We start from the raw sequence: 24,931 nt of genomic DNA on the forward strand, positions 1-24,931 counted from the left end.
TGACAGACCAGTGAACTAAAAAACAAGCTAGAAAACCATAGGTATGTAGCATCTCCATAAGCACACGGAGACATCCAGAGTGCCATTTACCAAAATGTTGCCAGTGGCTATCTCTGAATGGTAGAAATATAAGAGACTTCTCTGTTTTATATATTTTTAATATTGCTTGATGTTTTAATAACGATTATGTGTTTTTAAGTTAAGCTGTTTCACTGTATACTTAACATTTGTGCTTCTCTGGTGTGTTTTGCATGGACAAAAAGTTATTTTTAAAACAAAGCCATTTCCTTTTAAGAGGTAACAGGACAAAAGTAAGCAATACAAAATTGATGTATCAATACTGTCAAGGATAGAGAGGGTGAGAAATTTAGTTATGCAACTGACATGCAGTTAAGGGATACCAATAAATCTCAAATGCATGCAACAGTCAGAGGTCCCAGAAGTAGGTCACACACCCAAGACAAGTCTAATCTTGTCTGAGATGGCACAAAGGCCCTCGGTACCCAGCCTCTCCCTCCACTCTGATGCTACCTGTCACCACCACGATCCACCTTCCATATGGCACTCTAGCAGCCAAGACAGCCCACAGTCCCCCACACATACCACAGTTCCAAGCATCGGCCATACCTTCGGCCCCCAGCTTTCCCCACACTACCTCTGTCCTGAACCTCTTTGCCTCACCACGCAGGCAGCCTTCAAAACTCAGTCGGGACCACCTGCTCCAGGACACCCTTGCCATCAGCAACTCCTCTGCCCTGGGCTCAGCTACCAGACCCTCTGGCTGCCCACAGCACCTGGTCGTGCCACAGGAAAGACAGCTGTTGAAGGAGTCTGGCTTATCAGCCCCTTGAGGGAAAGAACGCTATACGGCTTATTTTGGATACAGCAACGTGTGGCCTGAGGCACACCAGAACCCCAACCAACAATGTCAGCAGAACCAAGTGCAGCTAAGGGGCTGAGGAAAACCTGAATCCTTTCCTGCACTGCAGTCATAGTACCTCGGGTCTATGAGCTTTTCCACTTCCCATAAAAATATTTGAGACCGGGCGCCTGGGTGGCTCAGATGGTTAAGCATCTGCCTTCGGCTCAGGTCATGATCCCAGAGTCCTGGAATCGGGTCCCGCATCGGGCTCCCTGCTCCTTGGGAGCCTGCTTCTCCCTCTGCCTCTCTCTCTCTGTGTCTCATGAATAAATAAATACTTAAAAAAAAAAAAAAAAGACTTAAAAAAAAAATTGAGACCTTAGGGAGCCTGGGTGGCTCAGAAGGTTAAGCGTCTGCCTTTGGCTCAGGTCATGATCTGAGAGTCCTGGGATCGAGTCCCATACCGGGTTCCCTGCTCAGTGGGAAGTCTGTTTCTTCCTCTGCCCCTTCCCCCCGCCCCACCCCCACCCCCCTAACTTGTGCGTGCATGTACACTCTCTCCCTCTGTCGCAAAAATAAATAAAATCTTAAAAAAAAAAGAAAATATTTGAGACCTTAAAGAAAAGCCCTATTGCTCTAGAATATGAAAACTTTTAAAAATCAGAAGTAACATTTAATCAAATACCTGCACCATATAACATTTCAACAGCAACTCAACTCTATTCATAATCATATGTTAGGTTTAATATAGGATATGTGTACATTTTATATGATGTAGGGTGAGGATTTGAAAAGGAACAGTACTGAGGGGTGAGGGGTGTAAAAAAAGAGAGAGAGAGAGAGAGAGAGAGAGAGAGAGAGAGAGAGAGAGAGAGAGAGACAGTGCCTAGGGGTTAGGAAGGTCTTTAAACCTCCCTGCCTAAAAAAACCTGTTCTGGCTGATACTTTACCCAGCTGGTTTGGGATAATGAAGAAGCCACAATATCCAAAGCAAACTCAACTCTTGAAAACAAAGAAAAAACAAAAGAAACACAAAATCTGTGTAGGCATCTCCTCACAGGGAGCTCCCACGTCCCTGACAGGTAACCAGTGTCTCATTAGAGCCAAGAATGGATGCAGCCCAGCAGCCTCCCCTCCTGGACTAGAATTCCCTGGTCCTTACAAGACAGGTCGGAGCTGTTTTTTTTATGGCCCAGGCTCCAGCAGCATGAACGGCAAAGGTGGAAATTCAGCATGGAAGGATCAGGGAAAGCCAAGCCAAGCTGCATGCTAGCTTCCCTAAAGACCCAGCTGTTCTCATTCCAAGCTGGCCCCTGTCCTCACTGCAAAATTCTGAGTGAAGGGACTGTCAACCAGCTGGCATGGGCTCCTGAGGTGAAAAAAATCAAGCACAGTATGTAAAAGGCTCAGAGTCTACCATGACGACAAGGACAAAATATGCATACTCACAGAACACTCAGTTGTTGACGTGAGGGGGGTCTCTGTCAGCCCAAATGAGATAAATGAAACAACTAACTGCAGCCAATGCTAGTTATTCGCAGTGGATAAGGTCTATCAAGTGGTCGCGAACACTGAATTCGTGAATACTGAACCGCTGCTCCTAGGGAAATATAGGGCTAGGTTCTCATGAGTCACTGGTGCATCTGGTCGCAACATTTTCATCAACTGACCAATATGTAACCTCGTTTTATGTGTGTTTATGTTTAAAGATGCCTTATTTTATATTGTTGATTTCTTATTAACATTCAACACACAGCCAACAGCACTATAACTCAGGTCTGGAAAAAAGTTTATCTAAGGCATGTATTTTTCTCCTTCAGGCACATCACAGCCCTCCTGGGCACTTCAGCACTCCAGGTGGGGGCCATTTTAAATAGTGAGATCGCCAACAAAAAGCACAAAAATGTGAAAAGCATGGCACTAAACAGAGCGCAAAGCAGACACTTGTTTACAATATGAGAGCTGAAACAAGAAAGTCCCCTGGTTTGACCTCAGCTGAGAATGTGAACATTGGTAACTCAAATTTTTCAGTGTTCTGCACATTTCAACCAAAAAAGTACTCTGAGTCTTGCTTCCAGGGTTACAAATAAATTTTAGTGAGTAGGCAAATTCACAAAGAATATGCAAATAAGGAAGACTGACTTTATTACCCAAAAAAAGGACACGTGCCTTTGAAGCATTTGAAGAAAGTATGCTCTTGACCTTTTTGTAAGAGAATGGAATCCAAAATGAGTTAAGTATTAGAAGCTGTAACAGTATGAAAGCACTCAACATTCCAGCAGTTAAAATGGAGGAGGATTCTATAACCACCAGACAGAAGAGGGCACTGGGTGACCTTCCTTCCTGCAACCCGCAGGTTTCTGAGAAGTGGTGGATAGGACTTGAATTTTAACAGACCCCTAGGGTGAATCATTTTGGAAAAACTAAAACTCTTTGTAAAGTTATATCTACTTCCTAAATGTAAATATTATAAAGCCAAAATTGCCATATAACAAGTTTGCTTCAAAGTTCATCTTACCCATATGGGGCCCTGGCTGGCTCAGGCAGTAGACCCTGCGATTCTTGATCTCTGGGTTGTAAGTTCAAGTTCCATGTTGGGCATAGATATTACTTAAAAGTAAAATTAAAAAAAAAAAAAAAGCTTGTGTTGCCCACATAAAAAAGGTACAACTTTCAAAAAAGTACTGTTCTAAGCAAATACAAAGAATATATTTGTATATTGCACTAAATGCCTAGTTTTCCTCTAGAGTTAGGAACTAATATTAAAGGGCAAAAAGTTAATTCACCTTCTTTTTGAAACAAATCAATAAAAAGAGGATAAGAGAGAGAGTTTATTGTTCCTTTATGTGAGGAAACTAAAGTGGCACAGATGATCAGGTATAAAAGTAGGATAAAGAAGGAATTCTGCTAAGATGACAATCACTGAAATGCAAATGATTCTAAAATCGCACCTCCGGCACCTGGGTGGCTCAGTCGTTGGGCGTCTGCCTTCAGCTCAGGTCATGATCCCAGGGTCCTGGGATCAAGTCCCACATCGGGCTCCCTGCTCAGCGGGGAGCCTGCTTCTCCCTCTCTCACTCCCCCTGCTTGTGCTCTCTTGCTCTGTCAAATAAATAAATAAAAATCTTTAAAGAAAATAAAAAATAAAATCGCACCTTACTGGGCGCCTGGGTGGCTCAGTTGGTTAAGCAACTGCCTTTGGCTTGGGTCATGATCCCAGAGTCCTGGGATCTAGTCCCACATCGGGCTTCCAGCTCAGTGGGGAGCCTGCTTCTCCCTCTGACCCTCTCCCCTCTCATGCTGTTTCTCTCTCACTCGCTCTCTAATAAATAAAATCTTCAAAAAACAAAAAATAAAATAAATAAAATTGCACCTGATTATGGAGTAAATAATCATATGTATTGCTAAATATCATCTAAATAGGTCATTTCACAAAAAAAAAAAGTTGTTTAAGACCTGGGGAGGAGAGGCGCGCCTGGGTGGCTCAGTCGTTAAGCGTCTGCCTTCGGCTCAGGTCATGATCCCGGGGTCCTGGAGTCGAGCCCCGCATCGGGCTCCCTGCTCAGTGGAGAGCCTGCTTCTCCCTCTCCCACTCACCCTGCTTGTGTTCCCTCTCTCACTGTGTCTCTGTCAAATAAATAAATAAAATTAAAAAAAAAAAAAAGACCTGGGGAGGAGAGGGGAAAAAACCATTATTTTTATTACTCTTAAAAATACTGAGCACCTGCTGAGTAGGTGAATGATAAATGTTCTCCTTTTATTTTTTTTAAAGATTTTATTTATTTATTTGAGAGAGAGAGAATGAGAGAGAGAGGGTCAGAGGGAGAAGCACACTTCCTGCCGAGCAGGGAGCCCGATGTGGGACTCGATCCAGGGATTCCAGGATCATGACCTGAGTCAAAGGCAGTTGCTTAACCAACTGAGCCACCCAGGCGCCCAAATGTTCACCTTTTAAAGAGAACTCAACCTTGGCCAATTAATAACTTTGTATTTCTAAAGTTCATAAGAATCATTTATGAAGTTCGTAAATTAAATCACATCACATTGAAGATTATGACTAAAAGTGAAATGTTAATTTAATCTCTTCTGGAATATTAGCTAAATCTGATGGCTACCAAAAGCTTCTCAGTGTTATAAGTACTTCATTGCATAATGCCATTAGCAGCTGCCCTTTCCTGCGGAAGGGTCATAAGGATTTCTAGTGAACAAACTGTTGAATGCTGTTCACTCTGAGTATACTACCCCCTGAAAAATCAACACCTATAATTCCACAGACCTGCCTTTGTGACCCTCAAATTGGGGAAAATACACAAAATCACAATTTGTGTTCTCTGCTCAAAGCAAGGCAAGATACTCAGAGAACTGACTATCCTGGACAGTTGAGTTTTCCAAAGGGGTTAGACACCTAACTCTTTGGAAAAAATACTTCACACACTTTCCTTCTGAAACACGATATATGGAATACAAGTTCTATTTTTCTTGATTCACAGTCATCAGTGAGAACGTTAATCTCTGTACTGTGTGTTGGGAGGCGAGTCTCCACATATCTCTCACACATTTGCATCTCTTATGAGGAACTGGCTGTTCCAGTTCTGAACGCTCTATGCCCAGGTGTGTGTCTAGCAAACAGCCTAGAAATATCCTCTCTCTCCAGAGGAGAAGGCAGGTTTGCTTGCTGTCCAGTATAATAAAAGTAGTGTCTCCCTCCAGGCTGAGGTTGGGCAGGTTTGTTCGCAGCACTTTATAAATGATTAGGATTACCTGAACTCAGGGCTCTCCAGCCTGACTCAAAACCACTGAGTGGGCAGCATCCTTCTGGGCCCTTCCCACTGCCCCTGGGGGATCTGTGAGGCAAGAAACACTGACACAAACATGCAACTCATGCTTCTACCCATGCTATATAGAGTCCTCTGTCTCTGACCCCAGAGTGCCGTGTCTTTTGCCAGTGTCTGGCAAACTGTGACAGGCTTGACTGTCGGCTTTCAAGTAGGACAAAATCTCAGTTTCTTCACAGTTCTTGGCAGCTGTCGCTGACAAGAATGGATGCTGCCACAGACACAGTTTTTTGGATCAGGCAAAGGTCTCATGGGCTTAGGGGATATAAGAAGATCCCCTGGGATCTGGCAGCAAATGCTCTTGTCCAAGCAGTGGGTGTGGAGGAGAAAAGGTTAATTAGCTTCTAGAGGATGAGCAGCAAAGGGTAGGACTGCAAGGAGCAAGGAGCTGACCAGTGGTGCTTTGGCTGTCAATCGGTGGGTCAGTCAGTCACTCTCCCTAGCAATGCTGCACATCACCCACCCCTCTGATCAGAGGCAATGTGGCTGCAGCAACAGTGAAGGAGTCCCCAAAGCCGAAACAAATGATGTCAGCAATGAGGATCTAGAGCTTTGGGTGACTGAAAAGTTCGTTAAGTTGAGCCAGGCCACTTGGAACTAAAAGCATGCCTTGCTGAGTGGCACAGAGCTGCTCTCCTGCTGTGCACCCCCAATTCCTCCCCACACTCTCTACCCTGACATCTGCTTTAAGGAGGAGGAGGATGATGGGTAGGCTGGGCTCTCCCTGTCCCTAATGAGACTGAAAGCTTTACGCATACAAGTACGCCGGGGAACTTCAGGGAGGGGAGGGACTCAAACTTTCATGGCTCTGTGGATACAAGCACCCAGGTACCATCCTACCTGGTCCTGTGCTGGGAGGAAGTACTCAGATTCAGTCAATGGGGTTTGGACAGGATTCACGGTGGGAAAGAGACTAACACGACCCAGTGGATGGGGGCCCTTCGGGCCAATTCAAAGTACTGTTGTTTTTACATGTGAATGTATGAATGGTATGTTACATTTACTTACACTTCCCTGTATGCAGTGCCAGAGGGGATTCTTCCCCTATCGGGAAGAGCTACACCACCACAAGCTCTCCGGCCTCCCTCCTTCTGAAGAACCCAAAATGGACATGGTCACTCTGCTCAGTGGCAGAACTTCAAGGCCATTCCCCTAGCCCTGGCTAATGTTCCCACAGATGGAGCTTATATTTTTACTGACATTTGAGCTGTCACCAAAGGCCTAATGGTTTATTCTGCCTCTTGGAAAACTACCCACTGTGAACTGTGACAATTCTCAGCTGTTGACTGAACCACCGGGGCAACTCATCTAGATGCCCACACTCATCTAGATGCCCTGTTCCCAGATGAGACCCCCGGCCTCCAGCTCCTGCTGGAGCCCATACCGTCCAGACTGCCACCACCGCCAGCTGGGTCCATCTTCATGCACGGGCACAACAACAAGAACTCCACCTCTGAGGAGGGCCACCGCCAGGCTTGTGAATACAGCCAGAAGCTGACGCATTGGTCCTGTAGTGAGGGAGGCCCCATGGCACACACTGCTGCCCAACCCTCACCCCTGCTCCCAGCAGATGGATGACATTCGGCCTTTGACCTCCTCTCAGGACTCCACAATCCCGATGGCAGTTTTTTCCAGGTTTCAGTATTCATGTTCCAAATCACCTGACTCTGGTCACGCCACCGTGACCCGTGAAATGAGCCCATGCCATGTGTTTGGTTTTCCATCCTATTTGCAGTCTGACCATGGTTCATCTTTTATCATCAACACTAAGGAACAATGGGCTAAAAGTCAAGGTATTCCATAGACTTTCCACTCCTCTCCACCATCCCCAGCCATCTGGCTTCGTGACGCATTGAAAAAGCCTCCTGAAAAATCAACTCAAAAAGATTTCTCAGCCGACCTGCCCAACCTCTGGGAGCACATAACATGGGGCAGCGGTCTGTGCACTGAATGTGGCCACCCCCAGAAAAGGACTGGCCTCTCGCAGCCATTTCCCAGGTAATGATCCAAACACGCAAGACTGAGGCAGGGGAGGGGCGTTTATGCAGACCCATGTGAAATCCTGGGATTCCACCCTGGCCATTCCTTTGTATAATGCTTCTTTCTTTCCTCTACAGAAACCCCCCTGCCAGCCCAACTGCTACACCCTCCATGTGACAAGGAGCCAAAAGGGGCTTAGGGGATTTGAATTCTGGATTCTCTTGTTGAACTGACCAAGTCCTAGATCACAAGCATAATGACCAAATACACTGCAGGCCAAAGTGGGGGACATAATGGGCCTGTGTGAGTTTTATAAAAATTCCCTTCGCGGGGGTGGGGTGGTGCCTGGCTGGCTCAGTCCGGTGGAATGTGTGACTCTTGATCTTGGGGTCGTGAGGTCGAGCCCCATGTTGGGTGTAGAGATTACTTAAAAATAAAATCTTTTAAAAAAAAATCTCTTCAGCAAATAGGAGCTAATTAGAAGAAAGGTAAAGTTATAGCTACTGGAATGAGACACACAGATTTTTGTAGAGGTGGAGGGAAGGAAATAACCTCAGCATCCAAGGCATCTACACAGAGAACAACTTACACCCCAGGAGATGTGGGTGGGAAGGATCGCTCATTAGAGATCTTCTGTCTTGAAAACTACCTGCCCCTACAAAAGTCCTCGTGAAGCAAAACACCCTGCTGAATTTCCCCCAAACTATTCTAAGGACCTCCAATTTACTGACACTTGAGAATGCCAAGTCCTAAAAGATGGCTCTGACCACAACAGGATCACCATTAGCAGAACTGTCTATCAGAAACGCATATCCCAGCTCCTCTGCCTCCCATGCAAAACACCTGTCAACATTTTCAGGTGTCTTCTTCACTGCCGCACGCCACCCCCTCCCCACAGCCACGCCATGGGACAAATCCACTCAGCTAGTGGCAAAGACAAACAAGACAGACCAGACTGACTGCCCTCAGACAGTCCCTCCAAAAGTAAGTTCCAAATGCAATGATGTGTACTCAAGTGAAAACCCTAATGCCTACCAGCTGGCCAAAGGTTATACTGGAGGCCTTGACGCCTTGTGCCCTCTGGGCCATGTGGGTCCCAGTCATAAACTGTAAAGCAATTTCTTTCCAAGGACACCATGTGCACCCCCAGGCCTGTGATTTTTTTTTTTTTTTGGTGGAAGTATTAACTTGCCTCCCTCCCCAAAACAGTGTTATTTGCATCTTAGTCTAGCAGATGTTTTTAAAAACATCACAAGTAAGCTCTTGGATACCAACAAGCAGACCAACAGTGGCAATCACTCCAAAACTAATCTTAATTACTCAGGGGGAGCTTCTAGGAAGATTAACTGGCTCATTACTTCAAGTGTACCCTCTGGGTAGTTTTCCCTACAATGAGACGTCCAATTAGAAAAGGTGGGATGAAATCTGTCTCCAGTTTCAGCTACAGTGATCAGTACCACCACCTTGCAGCGCAGGGCGTTCGGGTCAGGATCACTCACCACCCAGGCTTGTTATGGGTGACAGAATCCTTCTAGACTACAGACCTATTTGCCTTATGAATACAGATATAAATATCCTTAAAATATTAGCAAACAGAATTCAGCAATATATACAAAGAATTATAAGTCATCACCAAGTGGGGTTTCTTCCAAGGAAGCAAAGCTAGTTCAATATTCGAAAGGTGATCAATGTAATCTCCCATATGAAGAGGCCAAAGAAGAAAAATCACATAATCACATCAATGCAAAAAAAAAGCGTATGACAAATTTCTACATCCAGTCATGATAAGAACTCCCAGAAAAATAGGAATAGAGGGGGACTATCTCAACTTGATAAAGCACATTTACAAAAAAAATCCACAGCTCCCATTATATTTAATGGTGAAAGACTAAATGCCTTCCCCTTAAGATGAGAAACAAGACAAAGGTATCTACTCTCATCACTTCTTTTCCTCTCTTATCACTCTTATTCCACACAATCCTGGAAGTTCTAGCCAGTGCAATAAGACAAAGGAAAAGGAAAATATGAAAGGAATTTATTCCCAAAAAAGGAAATAAAAGACACATAAATCATAAATAAAACTGTACCTATTTGCAGATGACATGATTAGCTGTAGAGAAAAGCCAAAGGATCTACAAGAAAAAAAGCTTTTAGAATAAGTGAGTTCAGCAAAGTCATAGATGCAAGATAAACATATAAAAACCAACTTTATTTCTTTTTTTTAAGATTTTTATTTATTTATTGAGAGAGAGAGAGAGAGAGAGAATGGTAGAGAGAGAGCATGAGAGGGAAGAAGTCAGAGGGAGAAGCAGACTCCCCGCTGAGCAGGGAGCCCGATGCGGGACTCGATCCCGGGACTCCAGGATCATGACCTGAGCCGAAGGCAGTCACTTAACCAACTGAGCCACCCAGGCACCCACCAGTTTTATTTCTATATACTAGCAATGAATACATGCACACAATTAAAAATACGATATCATTTGCAATCACTCAAAAACAAGCATAAATCTAAGAAAACACATACAGGACTTATATGATAAAAAGTACAAACTGATGATCAAATACATTAAAGAAGATCAAAATAAAAGTTAAAACATATGGAGTTCAGGGGCGCCTGGGTGGCTCAGTCGTTAAGCATCTGCCTTCGGCTCAGGTCATGATCCCAGGATCCTGGGATCGAGCCCCACATCGGGCTCCCTGCTCTGTGGTGAAGCCTGCATCTCCCTCTCCCACTCCCCCACTTGTGTTCCCTCTCTCGCTGTCTCTCTCTGTCAAATAAATAAATAAAATCTTTAAAAAAAAAATATGGAGTTCATATATTAGAAGACCTAAGAGTAAATAAATCAATTCTCCCCACACTGATATACAAATTTAATGCAATTCCTATCAAAATCACAAAGACTTTTTTGTAGACAATGACACTGCAAAATTTATATGGAAAAATAAAGGAACTAGAATAGCTAGAACAATTTTGAAAAAGAGGAATAAAGTTGGAGGAATCTGTTTACCCAATTTCAAGACTTATTACATAGCTAATCAGGTCTGTGTGGTATTAATGGAGGAATAGATGCATAAATCAATAGAACAGAGAGAAAACCCAATAAAAGACCACATAAATATGCCCAACAGATTACTGATAAAGGTAAAAAGCAGTTCAATAGAGGAAAGATATTTTTTCAACATGGTGCTGAAGCAATCAGACATCAGGAGGAAAAAAAAAAAAAAGAACCTCAAGTGGGGGGGGTGAGTTAAGGGGTGCACTTGCTGTGATGAGCACTGGGTATTGTAGGTAAGGGATGAATCACTAAATTCTACATCTGAAACTAATATCACACTGTGTGTTTATTGGAACTTAAATAAAAACTTGAAAAAAAAAAGGAACCTCAACCCAAATCTTATACCATATACAAAAATTATGTTATTCATATTATTTGCATTTACTAAATGCAAAACTATAAAACTTTTTAAAAAATAGGAGAAAATCTTCAGGATATAGAACTAGGAAAAGAGTTATTAGATGCCAGATCCAATCCATAAAAGGAAAAATGGGTAAGCTGGATTTCAGTCAAAATTAAAAACTTATGCTCTATGAAAGACTCTGTGAAAGGATGAAAAGACAAGCTAAAAACAGTGAGAAAATATTCACCAACAAAGGACTGGTGCCCAGAATACATAAAGAACTCTCAAAACTCAACATTGAAAAAATACAATTAAAACATGTACAAAGACACAAAGAGACATTTCACAGAAGAGATATACAGATGGCAAATAAGCACATGAAAAGATGTTCAATATCATTAGCCATTAGGAAATGCAAATTAAAATCACAGTGAGGGGCGCCTGGCTGGCTCAGTTGTTAAGCATTTGCCTTCCGCTCAGGTCATGATCCCAGGGTCCTGGGATCGAGCCCCGCATCGGGCTCCCTGCTTGGTGGGAGGCCTTCTCCCTCTTCCACTCCCCCTGCTTGTGTTCCCTCTCTCACTGTGTCTCTCTCTATCAAATAAATAAATAAAATCTTTAAAAAATAAATAAAATTTAAAAAAAATAAAATCACAATGAGATACTGCTACAAATCTATCAAAATACCTAAAATAAAAAAGAGTGATACCACCAAAGGCTGGCAAGGATGTGGAAAAACTGGATCCCTCATTCATTGCTCGTAAGAATGTAAAATGGTACAGCCACAATGGCAGTTTCTTACAAAATTGCCACAGAATGGCAATATGGCCCAGAACTGCACTCCTGGACATTTATCTCAGAAAAATAAAAATGTGTTCACACAAAAATCTGTACATAAGAGACTAGTGGCAGCTTTACTGGTAATGGCCAAAGAAATGGAAACAATATAGATATCCTTCAGCAGATGAATCCTTAAACTAGTTCATCCATATAATAGACTATTACTTGGCAATAAAAAGGAACTTACAGAATGCACTCAAATAAGCACTATCAGGTTAAAAACAAATATATCTCAAATACGAGCCTCACGGTAACAACAAACCAAAAACCTACAACAGTTACAACAAAATAAAGAGAAAGGAAACCAAATATAACACTAAAGAAAACCATCGAAACACAAGGCAAGAGATCAAGAGAAGAAGAAAGGCAAGAGAACTTCAAAAACCAAAAAACAACAAAAATAGCAATAAGTACATACCTATCAATAATTACTTTAAATGTAAATGGATTAAACACACGGATCAAAACAGGGTGACTGGATTAAAACAAACAAACAAACAAAAAAACAAAAACAAAAAAACAAAACTAGACCCATCTATATGTGACCTACAAGGGACTCACTTCAGTTCTAAAGACACACAGAATGAGGGGCGCCTGGGTGGCTCAGTCGTTAAGCGTCTGCCTTCGGCTCAGGTCATGATCCCAGGGTCCTGGGATCGAGCCAAGCATCAAGCTCCCTGCTTGGCAGGAAGTCTGCTTCTCCCTCTCCCACTCCCCCTGCTTGTGTTCCCTCTCTCGCGTTCTCTCTGTTGAATAAATAAAATAAAATCTTTAAAAAAAAATAAAATAAAATAAAAAAATAAAGACACACAGAATGAAAGTGAAGGAATAGAAAAAGATATCCCATGCAAATGGAAATGAAAAGAAAGCTGGAGTAGCAATACACATATCAGACAAAAGAATTTAAAACAAAGACTGTAACAAAAGACAAAGAGGAATATTACACATAATGATGAAGGAAGGGGTCAATCCAACAGGAGGATATAACATTCATAAGTATTTACGCACCCAACATAGGAGCCCCTAAATATATAAAGCAAATATTAACAGACACAAAGGGAGAAATCGACAATAATCCCAAACAGTAGGAGACTTTAATACCCCACTTACATTAATGAATATATCATCCAGAGGAAAAAAACCAATAAGCAAACACTGGCCTTAAACAACACATTAGGCCAGATGCACTAAACAGATATATATAGAACATTTCATCCAAAGGCAGAATATACATTCTCTTCAAGTGCATAGGACACATTCTCTAGGATAGATCACATGTTGGCCCAAAAAACAAGTCTCCATAAATTCAAGAAGACTGAAATCATATCAAGAATCTTTTCTGACCACAAGAGTATGAAACTAGAAATCAATCACAAAAAGAAAACTGGAAAAAACACAAATACATGGAGACTAAATAACCAATGGGTCAAACAAAGAAATAAAAAAGAAATTAAAAAATACCTGAAACACATGAAAATGGAAACATAACCTTCCAAAATCTATGAGATGCAGCCAAGGTAGTTCTAAAAGGGAACTTCACAGCAATCCAGGCCTATCTCAAGAAACAAGAAAAATCCCAAATAAACGGTCCAACTTTAAACCTAAAGGAACTAGAAAAAGAACAAAGCCCAAATTTAGTAGGCCATAATAAAGATCAGAGCAGAAATAAATAGCAAAAAAAAAAAAAAAAAATAGAAAAGATCAACAAAACTTAAAAGCTGGCTCTTTGAAAAGATAAACAAAATCAAACTTTTAGCTAGACAACCTCATCAAAAAAAAAAAAAAAAAAAACAGAGAGGATCCAAATAAACTCAGAAATGAAAGAGAACTTACAACTGACACCACAGAAATACAAAGGATCAAAGAGAGTACTTTGAACAATTATATGCCAACAAATTGGAAAACCTAGAAGAAATGGATAAATTCCTAGAAATACACAACCTTCCAAGACTGAACTACGAAGCAATATAAAATATGAATAGACTGATTACAAGTAATGAAACCGAACCAGTAATTTTAAAACTCCCAAAAAACAGAAGTCCAGGGACAGATGGCTTCAGAGATGAATTCTACCAAACATTTAAAGAAGAGTTAGTACCCATCCTTCTCAAATTACTCTAAAAAACTGAAAAGGACAGAATATTTCCAAAATAATTTTACAAAGCCAGCATCACCCTGATACCAAAACCAGACAGATACCACCAAAAAAGAAAATTACAGGCCAACAGCCCTGATGAATACACATGCAAAAATCCCAAACAAAATATTAACATACCCAATTCAACAATACATTAAAAGACCATACACCACAATCAAGTGGGATTTATTCCAGGCATGCAAGTATAGTTTAACATCCACAAATCAATAGATGTGATACACCAAATTAACAAATTGAAGGATAATAAAATCATGGTCATCTTGATGGATGTAGAAAAAGCATTTAACAAAATTCAACATCTGTTTATAGCAAAAACTCTCAATGAAGAGGGCAGACATAATAAAGACCATATATAACAAACCACAGCTAACATCAGACTCAATAATGAAAAGCTTTTCCCCCATTAAACAATTTATCACAACACATTTACTGTAATCAAAGTGATGCTGTTTATAGACATTACCACATAAATATTTGTAATGAGAACTGCTATAAAAACAAGCATTTACTTGACTTTTTTTCCAATTGCTTGCACATTATAATGGCCAAATTTATGTAACCAGCAATAAAGTTGCAAAAGCTCTAACTTTTTAAATCACACAGATTTCCTTATCATAGGATAACACAAGGGCTCCTTGATAATGGAAATGTTCTGTATCTTATAAATTTCAATGTTAATGTACTGATTATGGTATGTATTATAGTTTTGCAAGATGTTACCACTGGGAGAAATGTGTAAAGGGTGTAAGGGATCTGCGTGTTACTTAACAACTCCATGTGAACCTACAACTGCCTCAAAATAAAAATTAGGGTTTTTTGTTTTAGTGCATCATCTCAAAAATAAAGTTTTTTATTTTTATTTTTTTAGATTTTATTTATTTATTTGAGAGAGAGAGAATGAGAGACAGAGAGCACGAGAGGGAAGAGGGTCAGAGGCAGAAGCAGACTCCCTGCTGAGCAGGGAGCCCGATGCGGGACTCGATCCCAGGACTCCAGGATCATGACCTGAGCCGAAGGCAGTCGCTTAACGAACTGAGCCACCCAGGCGCCCAAAAATAAAGTTTTTTAAAATGGCATTGTCTCCAAAGGTATTATCAGCCAAGACACCTATCATCAGATTTTAATATTTCTAATTTTCTTGTTGACAGGCAATAAAAAAGCTCACTAGAAAATTCACCTAACAACCTAGTTCTAAGGCATTTACCAAGGGTCTGTCATGTGCAACTAGGAGCTAGGGAAACAGGCAAAATGAAAGCAGATTTAGAAGAGTTTATACTTCTAATGAGGTTGAATAAGAACTACGGTACTGAACTCAAGCTATCTTCCTAAGGTGCTTCATTACTCCTGTCCATAATCGTTAAGTATTTCCAAACAGGATCCAGGAGTAGTCTCAGCAGTGTTTATCTTATGTTTAAGTAAGTCTTCAGAAAGTCTCTCGGGGCGCCTGGGTGGCCCAGTCGGGTAAACGTCTATCTTCGGCTCAGGTCATGATCTCAGGGTCCTGGGATGGAGCCCAGCATTGGGCTCCTTGCTCAGCAGGGAGCCTGCTTCTCCCTGTCCCTCTGCCTGCCGCTCCTCCTGCTTGTGCTCTCTGTCAAATACATAATATCTTTTAAAAAAAAATTTTTTTTAAAAAGTCTCTCCTTCCTTACTCCCAGCCAGTGTAGGACACTTCCCCCACAAACCCCTACTCCCAAGCCCTGGTATCCAAGTCTCACCTCAGCCCAAACCACCACCCCACCATGTTGGCTGGAAACAGGACTCAGGAAAGGAGCAAATCATACACATACAGGTCACACACACACTTCTCTCACATCCAGCTTGCTGCAATTCCTCTGAATATAAACATCCAAAGGAACAAGAGAATGGCAGGCGGGAGGGGTTGGTTAAGACTTGCAGCTGCCCAGCCTCTAGAAGAGGAGTTATGCCATCAGAAAAATTAAAGAGACAGAGGAATCGACCTCACTGATATGAGGAGTTCTTAATCTCAGGAAACAAACTGAGGGTTGCTGAAGTGGTAGGGGGGGTGGGAGGGATGGGGTGGTTGGGTGATAGACATTGGGGAGGGTATGTGCTATGGTGAGTGCCGTGAATTGTGTAAGACTGTTGAATCACAGACCTGTACCTCTGAAACAAATAATACATTATATGTTAAAAAAAAAAAAAGATCGTAGGGAAGGAAAAATGAAGGGGGGGAAATCGGAGGGGGAGACAAACCATGAGAGACTATGGACTCTGAGAAACAAACTGAGGGTTCTGAGGGGGGTGGATTAGCCTGGTGATGGGTATTAAAGAGGGCACGTATTGAATGGAGCACTGGGTGTTATATGCAAATAATGAACCATGGAACACTACATCAAAATATAAATAAATAAATAAATAGGGGAAAAAAGAAAACTACTCTTCACACCCACTGAGCAAGAACTGCTTTCACCTGTTAATATATCTTGCCCGTCTGGCTTTACACTGAGACCCAGCAAGTGTAGCCTGTGACTAGTCAAAATTGGCACCCCAAGGATGTGAGGGCAGGTTGCAGCAATGACAAGAGCCTCTCTACTTAATGGGCAGGGTCAATTAGACTGACTGGGTGGCTCATCAGGTTCCCCATCTTCCCTTAATATTTGTTTTGTGTTCTGCTTCCAGCTAGGAGTGACACAAAGAGATTACCTGGTCCTTGCATCAGAATTCATCTACTTTACCATTGCCTTTAGTTGCACATTCAGTTCCATAAACTTAGTTTCCAAGCTCATGGCTAATCAAAATGAATATATTTCAAAGAGAGCAAAGGGCTCTGTTCATCACCTGCCATTTGCTCAGTGCCTAAGAAGTTCCTGGCACTTGAGATAGAGCACTGACCAATACAAGGTGATCCCTATTTTCCCGGGCTTATGTAGGGGAGAGAAATCAGAAGAATAAGTAAAAGTGATTGTAAATAAAATTACTACCAAGTGTGCTAGTTGTTAGCAAGGATATAAACACAGCTGAGGAACCTGCATTTTCTGGGGATACAAAGAACTATTTCCTTTTAAATGCCATAGAAATATAGAATTAAAAATTCATACAATTTATTGATCCCCAAATTTACTCTAAAATTTACTTCAAAAAATTAAATCTCAGATGCTGGCTTGTTAGCTCTTTATTTTAAAAGCCAAATGCCATTCCAATTGCCTAGAATAGAAACAGTAAATGGAGACCTTAAGGCAACATTTCCATAGGTGGAAATCACACAAAATGGGTCCCTGAGGAATGGGGGAAGGAAGCAGGACGCAGGCCAAAGAGCATGCCTTCAGCTATTTCAAAACTTGGCCTAGGGTGGGCCCTGTAGCAAGGAAAACCCTTTAGCACCCTGCTCCCTGAGTCCCACAATCCTTACTAGTTATATACTTCACTTGCATTAGGCAACTTTTGTGGACTCACTTGGGCACAGAACTAGCATGTGGAAAGTTGGGGTTTTTTGTTTAGGAGAGTGGAGTATATTCCAAATAAGAAAGCAACAAATCAACCTCACTTAGACTGGTGACTGCCAAGTTAAAACACTAGCCTTGCTTTCCACAGTATCCAGACAAAACTCAACCACATCAACCAACCTTTGAGGAATATAAAGTTACATTGTCAGAGTTACCTAATTGTGCTATTGTGCTAAACACAATAACCTAATGTTAAAACCTAATGACTAAGATACATTTGACTATAAATCTGACCCACATAGACAATAATCTGAATTTCCATCAAGGAATCTGTAAGCACTAAATGATGGAACAAAAATGAATCCAGGCTTCATGTGTGCCGGGGGGGGGGGGGGGGGGGGGGGGGCGGGGAGGAACAGCTCTGAACTGTCCCTTTGGTGGGGGGAGCCTCTATTTCCCAAGATTCAAATGTAATCTCCCCAAATTTAACTACAATCTTTTTGTTAATTTGTTTGGCTTTCCTTCTCTACCAAAATTATTCATAGACTTAAGCCTCTAGATTTGTTCCCTGCTACTGCATCTCCACTTCTTCCCAAACATTATTTTATAAAGGCTGGCCTACCACTAGTTAGAAGTTACATCTGAAAGCTTTCACCTGGCCTTTCTTTCTAAATACCTGTGGCTGTAAATGGGTTGGGGGGGGGTGTGTGTGAGGATTTCTAGTCTAGTTCTCTTCACACAAATTAGGAATTGGAGAGGAATGATCTTTGTAAATGATCTCCAGGGAATTTTCCATCAATTCCCTCCCTTCATCCAGCTTTGTAAACACCAGAAAATTCTCATCATCTTCAAATTCTGAAAGCCACCTGTGCTGCTCCTTTCTGTTCCCATGGAGAGGATCAGCCTCTACAACAACTTCGCAAAGCTGTGCCTCCCCTCAGTCTCAACATCCTCTGCTTAAAAGCCTCTGGCTTCCCATCTCAAAATAAAAGTCCAAATTCCTATAGTTCTTATAAAGGCCAAGGTCTGCATCATCTAGCCAGTCTGACACCTCTTTAACTCCCCAGTCTCATCTCTTTCTACTCTTTCCCTCCACTCTTTGCTCACACCTTTACACTCATTTTCTGCCTGGAATGCTCCTTCCCCTCCTTAAAAGGCTTTCTGAAATGTTACCTTCCCCTACCCTACCTTCCATGTAAAACTGTAAACTTCCAACTCCCTAACCCCCTAACCAACTGCTCTAGACCCCCGTGAGGGGCGGAGCCCACTCGTCCTCCCCAGGCCTGAGAGGTTACTTGTACGGAGGCGCATCTTCCGGGCTCTTCACTGCAGACACAAGACTGAATGAAGAAGTCCCTGCTCTTTGGTCACCGACCCCTCTGCTCTGCCCCGCGGTCCACTCCCCACAGCAGCCGAGCCCTGACCCTGACTCGGACCTGCGGGCCCTCTCCCGCAAGCACGCCCCTACCTCCGCGGGCCCCACCTGTTCCCGGCGTCCCCTTCGGCTCCCCACTGCGCGTGTGCGAGCAAACCCACGTGGTTTCGGGCGGGGTTTGGCGGCGCTGCGGAGGCTGGACACGCCCCCAGCGTAGAGCTGGCTTCTGATTGGCTGCCTGGCCTGCCTGGCAGGGTTGGAGTCTCCTGCGGCTGCGCCTCTAAAGGCGCTGCCAGTCGAGTAGTGTGTTACCTGCTCTTCGCCGCGTCCGCGGGTTTTCCGGATCTTCGCAACCCCGCCAGCATGTCTCAGGTATAAAGCGTGCCTAGCCTGGCTGCGAAGGTGCGGCGAGGCTGCAGGCTGGGGGGAGAGGGGGTATCTCCCAGGAAGAACTCCACAGGGTCTTTCCCTTCCCCGCCCCGCTGTGCCTCCTGCACCCGTGCCCAGCCCTGACTCTGTAGGGAGCCTCGTGAGCGGAACTTGCAGGGTTTGGACACTGCTACCCATCCGCAACTGCTAGAAAGTTGCCCATGGGGTGGACTTCGCGATGAAGCAGGAACAGGGGGCGGAGGCGAGGGTCCTAGGTAGAAAGATGGCAGGTAGAGGGTTCCGTGGATTGAAGGAGCAAAGAGACCGAGTTCCCCATCCGGAAGGTCAGGGCAGGAGTAGGGACGCCATGCAGAGTGGGGAAGCGAGAAAGCCGTGGCTGACAACTTAGAGGTCACGGGACATAGGGGCTGAGTGTTCAACGTGCGGGAAGGGGAGGGCTTGGGGAGAGTTGGCCCAGAACTCTTTCCTCCTTCGAATGTAGTCGCCTTTCGGAGACTGAACTGTGTGGGGTGACCTCTGACTCATCTCACCTCTCTCCAATCAGAACACTGAAATAGAGGTCAGCGCTGGACGCCCAGTCCCAGGGGGCGGGGGTCCAACGGGCTCCAGTCGCTGACACCTCCGTACTCAAACCCCGTCCCCTAACCCCGTCCCCTTCTCAACTGTTTGAAACACGCTGTGCTAGCCCTATCGGCAAGTCAGGGCTTTACTGAGACCCCGGCCTGACCCAGGGGTGGTCAGGCAGTTGACCACGCTTTTTCACTGAAGTATATGCCTACTGCAGGCACTTCTAGCCTGCTTCCTTCACCACTGTGTTTCCAGCACCTGGTACCTGGTAAGAGTATCCAGTACATAGTTATCCATCGAACGAGTGAACCCCTGTGCTTCCCCTCCTTGTTTTGCTGAATCTTTCTGGCTGCCCTGTTGGGGAGCTGAGAACACACACTGCTTTTCCTAACAGGCATTGCAGGAGTGCTGCCTTTCCACCCTGTCTCTCCCCATTACTGAACTCTATTTAGACCTTTTCTCTCCTCATGTTTAGGCTGAGTTTGACAAAGCTGTTGAGGATGTTAAGCACCTCAAGACCAAGCCAACAGATGATGAGTTGTTTTTCATCTACAGCCACTACAAACAAGCAACTGTGGGTGACATAAACACAGGTATGGGGTGCCTGGGTGGCTCAGTTGGTTGAGCATCTGCCTTGAGCTCAAGTCATGATCCCAGGGTCCTGGGATCGAGCCCCGTGTCAGGCTCCCTGCTCATTGGTGAGCCTGCTTCTCCCTCTCCCACTGACATTACCCTTGCTTGTGTTCTCTGGCTCTCTCTAGCTGTCAAATAAATAAATAAAATCTTTAATTAAAAAAAAAAAAACAGGTTGCTGAACTTGGGAAGGCCCCCTACTCATCAAGGCAGACTCAGGGCCTTGATGGGTGCTGGAACTCTTAATCTATGGGAACTGCACACTCAAAACCACTGAAAGTCCTACTTTTCAGGTGGAACATGGTAATGGCTCATGGCGTGCCCCCCCCCCATGCCAAGATCATGCTCCTGAATGGGGCTCATGGACCCTGTACTGTTCTTGGTGGCTCGGGTAGCAGAATTCAAATCCTAGTTTTTGGAAGGACTTTACTTGTTATCACCAGCATTTTCCATCTGCTTGGGAGGAAGCAGAGACCCCAGGCTGGAAGAGACTTAGTCCAAGCTCTCAGCTCAGTAGTAGCTTTGTTGAATCCTACTACTTCCACCATAGACAGGCAGAATCAAAGTCAGAGCACTTGGCAGCCGGGCCAAGTCTGATAGCAGGAGCAGAGAAGCTGGCTTCCTGAGGCCAGTCAGAAGCATTTTTGCTGACAGTGGTTTCTGCTGACCGTTTCTTCCCCATTGAAAAAAATCTTAGTACAGATTTTGAGGTGGTAGTTTAGACTACCATATTCTGAATAGTCTTTCCTGCTTTGGACAGTTTTTATTCTGCCCCTAAGTCCCTGCAACTCAGGTGTGTACTGAGGCAACAGCACAATGCAGTCTCTGCAGGGACTCAGAGGCAGTGGCCACAGCAGCATAGAAGGAGGTCACCCCCTCCTCTGTTCAGGAGGGAAAGCATGGCCAATTCCATCGTGCTTGGGGTGGGCAGTGGAGCAAGTGGTGGCTGCCAGCCATATGGAAGCAGGAAATGGTGCCCAGAGCAGTGCCAAATCGAAGTTCCCAGAAAGGGCTTAGCTGAGAGAGGTCTTGGGGCAAAGGTGAGTTCTGCACTGGGTTTATAAACTTTATATCCTCCCAGGAAGGGAAAGGAGAGATGAAGTGGGGGTGACCAGAGGGGCTGAGATGCTTTTCTGCCAAACGGGATTTTCCTAGACCCTGGCCTCTGCCCTGCTTTTACATGAGTATGTAGACCGGCTTGGGAATCTGTCGCTTCCTCATTGGGGAGGCTTCAGCTCATTCTAGGGCTGCATTGTCCAATAGCTTGTCACTACTAGCCCCATTCAGTTTTAAATTGAAAATAGTTAAAATAAAATCCAGAGCTCAGTCCTCAGTGGCAGAAGCCACATATCAAGTGCCACAAGTGGCCAGGGGCCCTGAGTTAGTGCAAATGTACATGTCCATCATCACAAAAATGGCTTTTGGAGTGTGCTCACTCTTCCTGGATGACGACTCTGCAGGCACCCTCTCCGGCATCCCTGGAAATGCTTCTCTGAAAGCATCTGAGGAGACTTGCTGTTTCTCAGGCACAGTGGTCCGGGCCATGGGCCCTGGGATTGCTCCTTTTGCCTTTGTTCTCAGCGTGGCGGTAAAATAGGTCAGCAGGGAAGTAGCCAGTGTGTTTCCCAAGTGCAGCTGATGACAGGTCTGGAAGCACAAAATCATGGTGTAACTTTAAGAATGCTTTAACTTTGGAGACAAAACGCCCACAGATTAACAAGAGTTAGACTAACAACTTGGTAGAAAAGTGGGGCAAGGGTATGAACAGACTATTCACAGAAAGAGGAGCCCAGAAAACTGATAGCAATAATGTGAAAGAGAGAAATTGGCTGACTGAGAGCAGGAGTGGGAGGGAAACTTTATAGTATTCTCCGTGACAGCATTTCAGTTTTAGGCCATATGAATGGATGTAGTACTTGTTTAAAAAAAAATTTTTAAGTATGGTTTTTAAAAGGAGAAATTTTGGAGTTAAAATTTAACTTCTAAGACAAAGTCTGCCTAGTAATGAGAACAGTTTTCTTCCTATTTTCTCTAAATCTTAAGTTTGGATTTCTGTACATCTGGGTTTCTGAAGGCAGAACCCACTGTGCTGGACCCATTTAACTCCCTAACAGAGCTTGGAAGGAACCAATGAAATGAAAGATGGGTTTCAGGACAAGAGAGTCGATGACGTTCTCCATTAGAACTTGAAGCAGGTCTAATGTCTTTTTCTTTCCTTGTTTCAGAACGGCCTGGGCTGTTGGATCTCAAAGGCAAGGCCAAGTGGGATGCCTGGAATCATCTGAAAGGTAATTGTTCGTAATCAGTTTCCCTAGTCTGTGAAGCCCAGTAATGAAATACTCTTCATTATGGAGTGTGTAAAGGGTGAGGAGAGTAAACAGAATGGATAGGGCACATGCCAGAAACCAGCCTGGCCTGGCCAAAATGGAAAAAAACTGGGCCACCTACTTTTTCTCCTAATACCATGTATGCCTTCTCCAAGAGCTCCGTCTCTGAGCAGTGGTATTGTTGGGAGAGGAGGGGCTGGGGACCAGGTTACTGGAAAACAGACTATGTGTGGGAGCGTGTGTGAAATAGTTGGCCTGGGTTTTATGTGTATTCACAAGAAGGAATGGTTTCAGGGCGCCTGGGTGGCTCAGTCATTAAGCGTCTGCCTTCGGCTCAGGTCATGATCCCAGGGTCCTGGGATGGAGTCCTGCATTGGGCTCCCTGCTCCGCTTCTCTTTCTCCCTCTGCCGCTCCCCCTGCTTGTGTTCCCTGTCTCACTGTGTCTCTCTCTGTCAAATAAAGAAATAAAATCTTTAAAAAAAAGTAGGGGTGGTTTCCTGCCTGCACCTTCCTCTTCCTCGCAAGGCCAGACAGTGATCCCCTAGCCCAAGCAGCCCTCCCCAGCTCCCTTCCAGCCAGAAAGGCACATAAAGGAAAGGAGTGAGTACTGCATGGCACACCGTAGGCCCCATGAACAGAGCTACTACACGCTAAGCAGCAGTAGCCAAGAAGTACCCCAGCTCTGACTTCATCACGTGCCGCCTGCGGCAGCAAGACCCACCAGTTGGCACTGAAGCTGCCTACCAGCTTTTGTGTTCTCGCTCGCTAGCTTCTGAATAAGCCCTCTGTCTTTCTGCGAATGAAAAGCCCTCAGATTCAAAAAGGGCCAGGATACAATCAATACACTCCTAGGATTTGCAAGTAACTGGAACAGGAATGCGCGTCTGACTGCCCATCGTCACTGGCCGTTCGCATACCGGTGTCCAGGCGCTCTGCAGTGTTTCAGAAAGCGCTCCGATTCCCAGCATCTCTCCCTCACCGCAGAGTCCAGGAAACCGGGGCTCACTGTCTCTGAGGGATATGGTCTGTGCCCTTTGGACTGTGGCGGGAGGGCAGAGATGTGCCTCATTCACCTCCACGAGCTAGCTGCCTTTGCTCACAGTTCTTGAAACTTTTCCCACAGCTCCTCTCTGGGGAGAAGAGGGTGCCTGGCTTTGCTTTCTCACTGCCAGCTTAGCAGCTCTAGCAGAGAAGAGCCAACAGATAGGTCAGAGCCAACCATGAGAGTCAGAGTCAACAGGGCCAGGAAAGTCACTGCGACTCCCCATAGTAGGCTTTCCGACCTGTCTGGAGCGTCCAGCCTTGCCCCCGAGGCTCAGGTTGACCACTCACTCACAACAGTGGGGGACTCATGCGGCCCGCGGGCCAATGACGGGCCTCAGGACAGCTGCACACACGTTAGGGGTTCAGTGCTTTCGGAAGCATCTGCTGCGGGCCCAGCTCCTTAAGTATTTCAAGTTGAATCCTGGACGTCTGTGAGGTGCAGGTAAGAGAAACCCCACTTCACAGGGGAGAAACTGAGCCTCCGAGCATGAAACTGGGGCTGTCGAGGGCTTTTAAGTCTGCTGCTTTTCTACCGTGCTGCCTCTCTGATAAATAATCCTGTTGATTCCTTCCAGGGACTTCCAAGGAAGATGCCATGAAAGCTTACGTCAACAAAGTAGAAGAACTAAAGAAAAAATATGGAATATAACAGACTGGATTTGGCTGCCAACATTGCATTTCATCTAAACTGATCTAATGCCTTTCTTCTCTAATACTGTGGATGACATGAAATAATGCAAATAGCCTGTTAACCTAGGTCCTGAAGACCGTACAGGACATGGCTCCAACAGAGTAGGGCCGCCATGGTTACTGACCTGCGCTGAGTAGTTTTTATCCATAGATCTATTAAAAGCACATTTGTTACTTTAAGTCTTCAGTAATCTGGGTTCTTGAAATAGTTTACTCGATTCCAATCGCTCCTCCTCACTTCCTTTTTCTAAAGATTTCGCCTGGAAGTGTTTGAGCTCACCCTCCTCTACTCTGGTGGGGAGCGAGGCAGGTGACACACCTCTGGTGGGGAGGGAAAGGGTTACAGAAATAGCCTTTCCTACCTCCTCCTTCCTCCCCCTTCCAGCCACACTGACCAGGTGGGCTGGCTGAGACCTCAGGCCG

At 44.3% G+C, this 24,931-nt stretch overlaps 2 protein-coding genes across 3 annotated transcripts in view; one reads left to right on the plus strand and one right to left on the minus strand.

Annotated features, from left to right (window-relative positions):
- Positions 1 to 19,011, minus strand: part of CUNH2orf76 (chromosome unknown C2orf76 homolog) — a 91,317-nt gene extending 72,306 nt beyond the window's left edge. For both annotated transcript variants that reach the window (XM_088021762.1, XM_028101304.2), the window contains exon 1: positions 18,965 to 19,011. The gene's annotated coding sequence lies outside the window, so the exon portion shown is untranslated. The remainder of the gene's footprint in view (positions 1 to 18,964) is intronic.
- Positions 19,012 to 19,121: 110 nt separating this feature from the next.
- Positions 19,122 to 24,688, plus strand: DBI (diazepam binding inhibitor, acyl-CoA binding protein). Its single transcript, XM_028101303.2, has 4 exons — positions 19,122 to 19,228; positions 20,289 to 20,406; positions 22,672 to 22,734; positions 24,394 to 24,688. The coding sequence occupies exons 1-4, from the start codon at positions 19,220 to 19,222 to the stop codon at positions 24,465 to 24,467; spliced, it is 264 nt and encodes an 87-aa protein (XP_027957104.1). The 5' UTR covers positions 19,122 to 19,219; the 3' UTR covers positions 24,468 to 24,688.
- Positions 24,689 to 24,931: the final 243 nt, after the last annotated feature.

The sequence above is a fragment of the Eumetopias jubatus genome, unplaced genomic scaffold, assembly GCF_037043125.1.
Source record: "Eumetopias jubatus isolate StellerSeaLion01/CBP00866 unplaced genomic scaffold, mEumJub1_p1.0 scaffold_3, whole genome shotgun sequence".
NCBI lineage: Eukaryota > Metazoa > Chordata > Mammalia > Carnivora > Otariidae > Eumetopias > Eumetopias jubatus.

Excerpts from the sequence above, each read along its gene's own strand:
- DBI (XM_028101303.2), top strand. Across the intron at positions 20,407-22,671 it reads TGTGGGTGACATAAACACAG|AACGGCCTGGGCTGTTGGAT; the intron begins GTATGGGGTGCC and ends TCCTTGTTTCAG. Across the intron at positions 22,735-24,393 it reads TGCCTGGAATCATCTGAAAG|GGACTTCCAAGGAAGATGCC; the intron begins GTAATTGTTCGT and ends GATTCCTTCCAG.